This window comes from Lepidochelys kempii, chromosome 2 (assembly GCF_965140265.1).
Source record: "Lepidochelys kempii isolate rLepKem1 chromosome 2, rLepKem1.hap2, whole genome shotgun sequence".
NCBI lineage: Eukaryota > Metazoa > Chordata > Testudines > Cheloniidae > Lepidochelys > Lepidochelys kempii.
Window position 1 is genome coordinate 130,818,120 of NC_133257.1, and position 12,412 is coordinate 130,830,531.

Sequence of the window (12,412 nt, forward strand, 5' to 3'; positions counted from 1 at the left end):
CAGAAAGTGGTTGGGTTTAAAGGATGATATTAGAACCTCCATTTTACTGGGACTACTCTGATTAAACGATTGATAACTGTGCTGTAACTACTGTAGTTTGTGTCTCGTATGTGTACTGAACTTTTAAATGGAGAAAAGTACCTCCTTGATGCAGAGATAGCTAACATTTTGTCTTTGGGTGCTACAGCGGAGAGAGAGAGTTGGTGTTCTCACATGGAGACCTTTGTCTTGTTCTTTGTTTTGTTGTTTACTTAATAAGATTGAGTTGAGGACGGTCAAGGAGAAAGCATACCTTTCCTCTTTGTGTGGAAGAGTATAATGGTTATTTTAATTCCCAGACAAAAACTATATTAGAATGGAGTTAAGGTTGAGGTGATACCAGTAATGGAAGGCTCTGTATGAATTAATCTGCCTGATCCATCTCTCCTCTCAATCTGCCCAAGCCCCCCTGCCTTGTCACTCCCCTGATTGTCTTCTCCCCTGCTCCTCTCTGTGCCTTCTTTTAGTCTGCCCCCATGTTGGGAACTCCCTCCTTCTCATGGGGCATCAAGCAATCATCCCCCTCTTCATTTACATCCTTCTGTATAGCACACATCTTTCCCTGTCAAAGTTAATTCTCCTAGGTTTGTTTCATCCTTTGGAAAAAACCTGTTGTTCAATCATCCGCATCTGATCCACAGAAGTCTTTCCATTGACTTCAATAGGCTGTGGATCTGGACTCCTGGTGCACTTTATGATAGTACTGTATCATTTATCTGTTTTAGAATGTAAGTTATGGAGGCAGGGACCATGTTTTCCCTTATGCATTATTCAGCAATTAGTACTCAATAAACAATACATACTAATAACGTAGAAGGGAGGACTTTAGAGAGAAATACATATATTATGAAAACTTACTCCACCTGAAAAAAAAATCTCAGTTGTAGTTATCCCAAACTGAGCCAGAGGAATATCCCTAAAGGCTGAAGATAGAACAGTAAATAAAATAAAGTGCCTATGCACTTAAACTGAAGGAGTCATCTCATTATGTGTATACACTAAACCTGTGACTTCTGACCTTACCTTTGTAAGGGGGAAACACATTTTCTTGAGTGACTTAGAAGAAATAGGCCAGCAGAATTGTAATCTGATTTCAGATAATTTTAAAGAAATGGTGTTGAAGAAATGGAGGTCTCTTAATAGGCTGTGCTTAAGCAAAGCTTAAATATTTAGATGTATTGGTAAGTAATGAGCATATTCGATTTGCAAACTTGTCCTGAAATAAGGCATTTGGTCTAGCAAACTCATTGTGAATCCATTTATTATTCTCCCAGTAATTAAAAAAAACAAGCCAAAAAAAAAATATAAAGGGAAATACAGTTATAGGAACATTGTGCTTATGTTAGAGTTGTTGCATGTAGCCCACATTATGAAATTCCCAATTCTGACCATTAGCCAACTTAGTAAACCTATACCTCCCATACACTTGAAATTCATATTCCCATATACCTTAATATTTGTGCTTTAAATGTTATTCATCTCATAAAAAATAAATGTTATACATACAGTACACCTATAATTGGCGATACTTTGGAGAATGAAGACATATTACCTGTCAAAGCTTCATACAGGTCTGTCTGACTCAGAGGTAACAGGGAAATGCTGGGATTTCAGAAATGCTAAGTAGTAGTAGAGGAGGGGAAAAGGGCAAATTTCTGAATTTCCCTGCCATGGAAACATTTTAAATACTTTATCATATTCATTGCCTTCGTCAGGGAGAAGGAGTGAGGGGACCATTGAAAAAGACAGAGAAAGATAATTTAATTATTTAGACGAGTTCCTGCTTTAAAACTGAACATTATGGCAGTTACTCAGTACTGATGTAGGAACAGTGGAATGGCTACACCTGATCAGATTAATGGTCCATTTAACCCAGTGTCCTGTCTTTGAAAGTAGCCATTACCAGCTGCTTCAGAGGAAGGTGAAAAATACCTCATAATGGACAATTATAGAATAACCAGCCCATCAAGAAAGTTTCTTTCTTAACCCTGTCAATTGGAGGTTGTCCTATGTCCTGAAGCATGAGGTTTTATATTCCTTGTGAATTATCATAGCCATGAGCAAAAAATGTTCACTTATCTTTTTTTCCAATTGCCTTTTGCAATTTCGATGAAATAATCTCATATATTCCCCATTCCAAGCCACCCCAGCAAAACAAAATTTAAATAACTTTTGAAAATTAGCACATACAAAAATTGACATTTTAATTTTAATTCTCCCAAGATGAGTCTCATCCATTCAAGTAATTGTATATAGCCCTCAGTTCTAACCTATTTAAAAAAAAAAAGCCTAACCATGTGTGTATTTATGAAGTAATATACATACAATTCGAGTATACAAGGTATGAATTTAATAGCTAACGGCCCGAATTTCCAAAAGCAATCTCTAGGGCCCCAATTCTCCCCATGTTTTATTTTACAGATTATGGTCTAAGGTACAGGTGAAGTGAATTGCCCAAGGTCACAGAAGAGTTCTATAGCCAGGAAGTAAACACAGATGTCCCAGCTCCCCATCCAGTGCTGTAAGCACAAACCATCCTTCTCTTGTCTTCATTAGGAAGTTTCCAACCCATAGTTACCCAATAAGTGCAGCTCCAAGAGTAGAGATTATAGACAAGATCCAGGGGTTTGTACCACCATTGTCCAAACACCTGCAGTTCCTACTGACTTCACTGGGATTTGATTGTGCTCAGCTCTTCAGAAAACGTCACATCACTTATATTTAGGTCCCCAAATCAGCATAGGCACAATGGACCACAAAAGTTAATACTTTTCTCTGCTGTCTAGAGTTTTCTCCTCTCGTTCAATAATCTACATTTGTGAAATGAATGAAAACAAATATTAAGATTGTTCCCCTCAATTTAGAGAAAATCCCACTTCTGGCTGGCTCCTAAGGCCTTTTTTCAATTGACTAAGTGATGTGCTTCTTGTGTTTACCACTTAAATACTGCCCACCATCTTAGCCCCCAGCAGCTCAAAGAGCTTTGCCACCATGCTACTTTGCATGGAAAATAATGTCAAGTCATGAACAAGTTTCTGTGGATCAACTACGCCTGTCTCATCCCTGGGACACAGTCCTTATTGTTTTCCATTGCGCATCTGTGGCTTCAAGAAGGGCTGTATTTAAAATCAGTGATGATGCTTATCTTACCTTTCTTCCACCGCAACTAAGCTTGACTAGGAGTGATTGTGTAGGCCTCAAGAGATCAAGTTACTTTCTAGTAATAGCACAAGTACAATGCAACTCAAATTGCTAAAGATAGTGGCAAGCAATATATAAACCCAAATGCAGATATGGATGAATAATGCAGACTTTCCTTACAAGCTGATAATGCTGGCTATGACTCATATAATTCTATTATTAGCACAAGAACACCTCAGGTTATAATTTTTAAAAGGAAATAGATTGAAAGACCAGAGCAAGAGAAAATTCTAGAGAAATTTCTATTTATTATTATTGTTTATAGTAACAAAGTCTGGGAGCCCCACTATTATTCTTATGATTGTAGCTAGGTTGAGGCAGCGCTATTGTAAGGTATTAGCCTACATGAGTAAGGATAGAGGAATCTGGCCCCTTCTATTATCTTTCATGATTATCAGTGACAGGCCAAAATGGGTATATTTTCAAAGTGGTGCACAGGAATTAATAAAAAACCACAACCAGACCACTCCCATTGATTTTTATGGCAGTCACTTGAATCCCTTCTTAACTTTTCTTTTTTAAAAATTTCCCCCCCGTAATTTCTACACTGTGCTACAGAAGCTGAAAACAAAATGAAAATAAGCTTTCATATGAAACACTTCCAAAAGAAAATTCAAATCGATATGATATATAGAGAGATTACTACTTTAATAGGAACTACCAAGATTTTAAACAATTTAACTAGTCAGCTCCTTTCATTTACAGGACACTTGCAAGAACATACATCATTCACAACTAATGTATTATTAGCAAAATATTTTATTATATTTTTTAATGATACACAGGAACTGACAGTGATGACTGTGCCCTCATACTGTCATCTTCATCTACAATTTAAGTTCAGAACTTCTTCTGCAGCTGTCTTTCATAGAATCATAGAACTGGAAGGAACCTTGAGAGGTCATCTAGTCCAGTCCCCTGTACTCATGGCAAGACTAAGTATTATCTAGATCATTCCTGATAGGTGTTTGTTTAACCTGTTCTTAAAAATATCCAATGATGGAGATTCCACAACCTCCCTAGGCAATTTATTCCAGTGCTTAACCACCCTTACAGGAACTTATTCCTTATGTCCAACCTAAACCTCCCTTGCTGCAATTTAAGTCCATTGCTTCTTGTCCTATCCTCAGAGGTTAAGAAAAAACAAATTTTCTCTCTCCTCCTTGTAACAACCTTTTACGTACTTGAAAACTGTTATGTCCCTCCCCAGTCTTCTCTTTTCCAGACTAAAGAAACCCAATTTTTTTCAATCTTCCCTCATAGGTCATGTTTTCTAGACCTTTAATCATTTTTGTTGCTCTTCCCTGGACTCTCTCCAATTTCTCCACATCCTTCCTGAAAAGTAGCTCACAGAACTGGACACAATACTCCAGTTGAGGCCTAATCAGTGTGGAGTAGAGCAGAAGAATTACTTCTCATGTCTTGCTTATAACACTCCTGCTAATACAATCCAGAATGATCTTCATTGCTTTCCCTAAAATGAACTAATAATAGACTCAAAGAATCATGTATGACTGAGTTATTCTGTATGAATATACAATTTTCCTTCCAGACAGGACTGCTGCATGGGCAAGATTTTTAAAATGAGGTGCTGTTGAAAGTGAAGCTGTGAAAACAACACCTCCTTACTTGACCACCATCACCGGTTCATTCACCTGCATGTCCACCAATGTAATGTACGCCATCATCTGCCAGCAATGCCCCTCTGCTGTGTACATCGGCCAAACTGGACAGTCCCTACGTAAAAGGATAAATGGACACAAATCAGATATTAGGAATGGCAATATACAAAAACCTGTAGGAGAACACTTCAGCCTCCCTGGACACACACTATCAGATTTAAAGGTAGCCATCCTGCAGCAAAAAAACTTCAGGACCAGACTTCAAAGAGAAACTGCTGAGCTTCAGTTCATTTGCAAATTTGACACCATCAGCTCAGGATTAAAGAAAGACTGTGAACGGCTAGCCAACCACAAAAGCAGTTTCTCCTCCCTTGGTGTTCATACCTCAACTACTAGAAGAGGGCCTCATCCTCCCTGACTGAACTAACCTTGTTATCCCTAGCCTGATTCTTGCTTGCATATTTATACCTGCCTCTGGAAATTTCCACTACATGCATCCGACGAAGTGGGTATTCACCCACGAAAGCTTATGCTCCAATACATCTGTTAGTCTATAAGGTGACACAGGACTCTTTGCTGCTGTGTATTCAGAATCACTGTTACTTTCTTTAGTGACTAAAATAAACTTTTGCTACATTTTTACTTTTTTAGCGCTACAGAGACAATTCAACCTTGAGAGAGTGGTGTAGAATTTATTTTAGATTGTCTATCAACAGAATTGTCACTTAATTTCCAACTGCAGGGCCAAATTCTGTCCTCTGTTAAACCCATTTGGCTTCAGCGAGGTTGCACAGGTGTAGCTGAGGATGAATTTGAAGGAAATGGGGTTGCAAAGGAACAGAATTTGACTTGATAAAATATTTGTATTAGTGTTGATTCACAAGAAGAAATAACACAGTTTATATTCTTTTGTTGCTTGGTTTTGCAACTTAACACATTTGATTTGGAAACCATTCAAGTCTAGATTGTGGCTTTGTAAGAGGTAGCATCCAGATGTGCCACTGGACAGGAAAAAAATTGTGCCTCTCAGAGGTATAATTCCCACCATGCTTCTATGTTGGTCTGGAGGTGGGGACTTGTATATTGCTAGCCTATACACACAGCAAATTATTATATTCTCCACCCCCACTGTTGGCCGTGCTGGTTACAGATCCCAGGCTTGCAGTGGCTTGTGCAAAAAATATAAAATAAGCAAGAAATCCAAACAATTCAGCACTTCTGAAAGGTTCCGTGTAAACTTGGTTCTAAAAATGGGTGAAGGCTTAGGACAGTTCTTATATTTTGTATCCCACGTTGTTGTGTCTCTGCCAGGCATGACTCACAGCTCATAAACTTTTTTTTTTATGGTTAACTATAACTGCATAGAAGCCCACATATTTTCAACCCTGAGGGATGAAATTATCCTTTGATTTTCTAACACAATTGCTTTTAAATCCCTAGGGTTAGCCCAATGTGGAGAATTTTGCATAGTGGAATTGTTCCTGCTGAATTTGCACATAATTCTATAAACAACATACCAGTAATATCTCTATAACACAGCAATTTGGGAGAGCTGGAAGGTCCTTGCCTATTAACATTAAGCATACTCTTTTTAAATATTTATTTTGTGCACATATGTATGTGTTACCTGTACAGAAAATGGATAATGGTTGCAGCATAGTTTAGTGGACTAACCAATGTTATAATCCAGAGACACCTGAGTTCCACTACTGACTCTGTCACGGGCTCACTCTGTAGCTTTTTAACAAGTCACTGAACCCTTCTCGCTCATATTCCCCATCCATACTATGCGTGTATCTATTTACTTTCCTAATTAATTACCATTTGTACAGCATCTTGAAGATGTATAGCGGATTGTAAGTATTAAGTTTATGGATTTTTTATGTTTCATCATTAGAAAAAATGAATACAGTTTTAAATCCTGGGAAAGGATTAGCAGGAGAATTCTTTTAAAGTGATCTAAGAAAAGTATGCACTTATAATTTCCATCTGAAGGGTCAATTTTAGATACCCTTACTTGTATTGAGTAGTTACCTTACTCCATGAATAGGAAGATACTACTCAGTGTAAATAAGGTAATCAGGATCTGGCCCAAAACAATAAAGCCCTTGAATCGAGTCTGAACTCACACTGGTGAGAATGAAAACTAAGTCCATTGAAGTCAAGGAGTTGCACGAGTGTAAAAGCTGTGTATCTGGAAGATAATGAGTGTTGTTGTGGGGGGCATACAGAAATAGTATTTCCTAATTTTTCCTGTCAATTTTTTTAATAGGTAATCCATTACTAACCAGCAAGGTCAATGTTATAATAAATGTCTTAGATGTCAACGAATTTCCTCCAGAAATTTCAGTGCCATATGAGACATCTGTATGTGAAAACGCAAAACCAGGACAGGTATTTTAATATTTTGATTTCCTTTTAACATTATTATTATTTTATAAAAGTAAAAGCCAGTTTCGAAAAACAAAAATGTATTGTTCATGGGACACACTTAAAAATAAAAAATTGTGGATGAGATTTTTCAAAGCTGCATAAGGGATTTGAGCACCAAAGATTCAGCATCCAAATCCCCTAGAAAGCGTTGATAGTATCAGCTTGTAATCCTTATGAAAATTAGCTATGTGTTCCCAATGAAAACAATCAATGGCCTTTGAAAATTCTTATTATTGCCCATCACATTTTCCATTACTGGTACTATTTATTTGTTGTATGGTAGCACCGAAGGGCCAGTGCCTCATTGTAGGCACTGTACAAGCATATAACAGAGACTGTTCCTACACCAAGGAGCTTAGGGTTAAGCATAAGACTATAGACAACAGGTGGATAAAACAGAGGAGGTGGGCTCAAGGAAACAATTAGATGATACTTGGTCAGGTGTCTTTATCCATATGTTCCTTCCCTGGGAAGAAGTCTCAACAAAGCAGAGATATTTTCACCCCAAATCAGCAGGCTGAAATATATACATTACACTCAGGATCCGATTGTGATACCCTCACACAGCTGAACAGCACCTTACTCCACAAGTGATCCATTTAAGTCAATAGTAGAATACGCAGGGTAAGATGTTTCTCAACTGACTGAAGCATCAGAATTTGGTCCACAATTCTTTGCTATGTGATCCTGTTTAAGTGCTGAATGGTCAAAGGTCTGCAAAACCCTAGGCCATAACATCTTTTGTACTGTATCAAAATTTTGCCTCAAGGAAACAGGGCTTGCAGCTATAACAGTTTGATTACTTCAGTTATTAGCTGTGTTCCCTCTAAGGTGTGCGCCTTTGTGACCGCACATGAGCCCATCAAGGGCTGCAAACCAGCCGCGCAGGCACACACAGAGGTGAGCATGAAGAATGTGGAGGGTGGGGGCAGTGGGGTGAGGTGATGGGAGTTTGGATGAGCTTGGGGCATGCTGGGCTAGGGGGAGGGAGGACACCTCTCTCCTGCAGCCCCAGTTCCAGCCAGGGCTGCGACAGGGATGGGAGACACGGAGCTCTCCCCAGGCCTGGCCGGGGCTGTGGCTGGGACAGGAGAGACACCTCTCTCCCCCGGTCCCAGTCCTGGGGCTGTGGCGGCCGGGGAGAGACTCCTCTCCCCCAGCCTGGGGGCTGCGGAGGGGAGAGAGGTATGTGTGTGTGTGTGTGTATGTCTCTCTCTCACACACACACACACACACTTTCACACTCACCTCCCAACACATACTTGTATTATTATAACTTGTTGTTACTTCTTGATACTTCCTGCAATGCACATATAGCTGTAGCTCACAAAAGCTTATGCTCAAATAAATTTGTTAGTCTCTAAGGTGCCACAAGTCCTCCTTTTCTTTTTGCAGATAAAGACTAACACGGCTGGTACTCTGAAACCTGTCATATAGTCTCTGTAATTTTATTCTTTCAAAATGCTATTTTTTTTTGGCTGGTCTACGCATTTCATAATTTTGATTTCTCTCTTATGCTTAAATTTAATTCTTTGAGTAGTGAGTTCAAAAATGCCTAACCTGTCCTGGCTGGAGTAATCATCCCTATGTTAACTTTTAAAAAATATATATTGTATCTAGGTTTTTTGTTTCTACTGGTGGCACACATCCACACATTACCTCCATACTGGTGCACATAACAAAATTAATTCCGCACATGGGCGGAAAAAATTAGAGGGAACATTGATTATCAGCTATAGAATTAGAATGATTTTGCCTGCTCTATAATCAGTGACTAACGAAAAGCAAAACACACCTGTCTATGTAAGCATCATACTCATCTTTTTAAGTGACAGATTTGTCTGCGATTTCAAAACACATGAATATATAAAAAATGATTGACAAAAAATTGTTGGCTCCATTGAGAAGGCAGGGAGCTAACCCACATCTATATTTAGGTGGTGGCAGTTTTTCAGTTGTACTACTTCATCTCAACTTCAGTGCCAGACCATTTGTTTTTATTTCGGGAGGAAAGCTGGGAGGGCTCAAAATTTACCACTAAAGGAGTATTGTGCATCAACCAGATTCAGTGAGGTGCTGTAGTAATCAGTGTGCATCTATGGTCTGCATGTACCTCTGTCTACTAATCTGTCTTATTTTACTGGTATAATTAATATACAATATTTATAAAGCACCTATCAGTGTGTTATCTAATCAATGATACTAGGGATGGGAAAATCTTACAAATTTTGGTTCAGGTGAGCATTGCAAAGCTTGAACAGGTACCAATATTAAGACAATGTCTACATATGAAAATTGTAGTTCTTTCACTAAAGAGTTTTCTTTTTTAAAACCAATGGAATCCCCTATAAAGGCATACATACATCAGTGTACACGATGCTTTTATGGAGCTTAGTGGATAAAACACTGGACCAGGGACTCAGGAGACCTAGGTTCTAGTCTCGGCTCCTTCCACTGGCCTGCTTTGTGACCTTGGGCAGGTCATGTCACCTGTCCGTGCCCCAATTTCCCCATGTTTAAAATGGGGCCATGGTTCTAACCTCCTTTGTAAAGAGCTACAACAGCTGCTGATAAAAAGCATTTTACATAAGTTTGGTATTAAGTTGGTAATCAACGAAGCTGGTGCAAACTGACTTAAGAGCATCCACAAAGGGGTTTGTACCAGTTTTACTAAATCAGCTTTAAAAACAGTGCAAGATGTACATGTAGATAAAGTCAGAGTCCCACACATACTCCCAAACTATTGCATCTCTGGCTTTTGAACTGCGCTTTTGCTCTGATGCTTCCCTTTCTCCATTTGTATACAAAAGAGGTCTTCTGAGACAGACTCTTGACCATTCCCTCTAAACCAATTATAGCAAGAGCCTATGGGGAGCCAAAGTTCCACAGAGTTTGTGAAAGGCATTTAGATCTGGAGTTTTGATTTAAACCTGTCTCTATTTTTAAATTCTTATTTATTTCATCCTAATTATCACATGTTTTTTCCTTAATGTGAACTATGTAGTATGGTGTTACTACTTGGCAAGAGAATATCTATATCTCTCCTGTGCCCATCACTATACTTTTTAGGTACAAGTTACAAAATATTTATTTGTTTCCATTAGTATTTTCATGGGATGATTTTATAATCTCATTCAGACAGTTCACAGTGTGAGTTGCTTGGATACACCACTACACAAGAGAATGTGGCATTCTGCGTTCATCCTCTTACCTTACAACACAGAGGAATGGCACTTTATTCCAGCAGGAAACAGACTCTGTTGTGTCTTATTGCTTAAATGTCCATTTCTGTTGTTTCATTTGATGACTACATTAAGGTTCTTGCAAAGCTGTTTCTTTTAAAAGAGTGAACTGACCTCAAATTCTATTTCAATCTCATTTCAGGTAATTCAGACTGTCAGTGCTGCGGACAAAGATTTGTCCCCTGCTGGGCAAAGGTTTTCCTTTAGACTGTCACCTGAGGCGTCCACCAAACCAAATTTCACAGTCCAAGACTACAGGAGTAAGTTGTTTACTCACATTACCAAGGGAAGTGGTAGATACATCAGCTCTTGATGACTTCAGATCAAGACTGGGTGCCTTTCCAGAAGATATACTTTAGCCAAATATGAGCTACTGAGCTCAATGAGGTGACTGGGTGAAATGTAAGGATCTGTGGTATACAGGAGGTCAGACTAGATGATCTAATAGTCCCTTTAGGCCTTAAAATTTGTTAATCTGTGTAAATAATTTACATATTTTGTAAACGGAATATTTTAATATTATTGAATACTTAAATGTAATACAGTATGTAAATAATCCCTGACAGTTTTATATTTACATAATCTATTGCCTTGATTGTTCACGAACAATGAATGAATCAAAAAAGGGCCAACTAATCTGTACCAGGGTTTGTATTTTGTTGTCAAAGCCAAAGAGAACTACACAGCATCAGCGTTTACATGCAATAGCCCATTTTTATGAGTGTATTATGATTAATGACTCATGCACAGTGAAGTTTTACACAAAGATTTTCACATTTCTTCTTTTTTAATTTAATTTACTTAGTGCATTTGATAGTACTTGTTACACAATCACGTTCACTGTTTCCCCTACATAGTTGGCCAGTGAGTTCTTTTTGCTGATAGAAGGTGAAAAATAAGAAGCTGATGATAGAGTGAGAGAAGCCCAGAAATAGGAAGGTAGGGGGTTGAAGGAATGAGGTGAAGTAGAATGTAGGAGGAATACCTCAAGTTAATTTATTCTATTTACCAGCTCTATTTACTGCCCTGAACATTTTTTCAAGATGTCAGAATGTTTCCCATTGTACATCATGACAAAACTGAGACCTTTAAATTTTTTTCCATACAAAAAAAAAAAAAGAGGGAGGTACCCCAAAATAGCATGAATCAGTATCTCTCACATCCCAGGTGAGTGCCTTTACCACTGGGCTATTGGCTGTTCTGGGATGGCTCTCTCTCTCTCTCTCCAGAAATTCCATCCTGGGTTTGAGAAACCTATTTCATTAATACTGTTACATTCCCACAAGAAGCTTTGCTTTCAAGAAATCAGCACTTTGTCATGAAAAAAAACTGCATCCAGTTCTACCTCAAGTTCAGCCATGACAAGAAAAAGGAAGGCACAGAAGGGAAAGGAAGCATGAAAGAGTTTGTTTCATAACATTGATTTTCTCCTTTGGGGGGCTGGGGGAAGAAATCAGGGGGACCAGAGGCTGAGGAAAAACCACACCAAAGTAGTCTACAAGATTCTGCTCTTAAAGACGTGTACTGCTCCTAGCAACTGCAATGGCAGCAGTTTTGCCAGCCCCAACCATTCAAACCTTAGGAGTTAAGGCTCCCAAAAATCACAAATAGCATAAAATCATGAGACTTTAAAAGAAACAAAAAACCAATATTTTAAGTGACTTCATGTTTTTAAGCTTCTCTCTGCAACTATGAGATTTTAAAACATTTTAAAATGAAAGCTGGGATTCTCCTGATTCCAGGAGTTTGGGTTTAAAAGAAAGGAAAACAAACAAACAAACAAACAAACAAACACCAAGCACTGCAGGACTCACAGTAAAATAAAAGTTACTAGAATAGTCAACACTGTGCCAGAGGCATACATATGCACCCAAA

At 38.5% G+C, this 12,412-nt stretch overlaps 1 protein-coding gene across 1 annotated transcript in view; it reads left to right on the forward strand.

Annotated features, from left to right (window-relative positions):
- The window catches only part of CDH12 (cadherin 12), a 206,578-nt gene that overhangs the window by 187,981 nt on the left and 6,185 nt on the right, over positions 1 to 12,412 (forward strand). The window contains exons 8-9 of the mRNA XM_073329466.1: positions 7,135 to 7,256; positions 10,680 to 10,797. Coding sequence (XP_073185567.1) covers positions 7,135 to 7,256; positions 10,680 to 10,797 — 240 coding nt within the window. The remainder of the gene's footprint in view (positions 1 to 7,134; positions 7,257 to 10,679; positions 10,798 to 12,412) is intronic.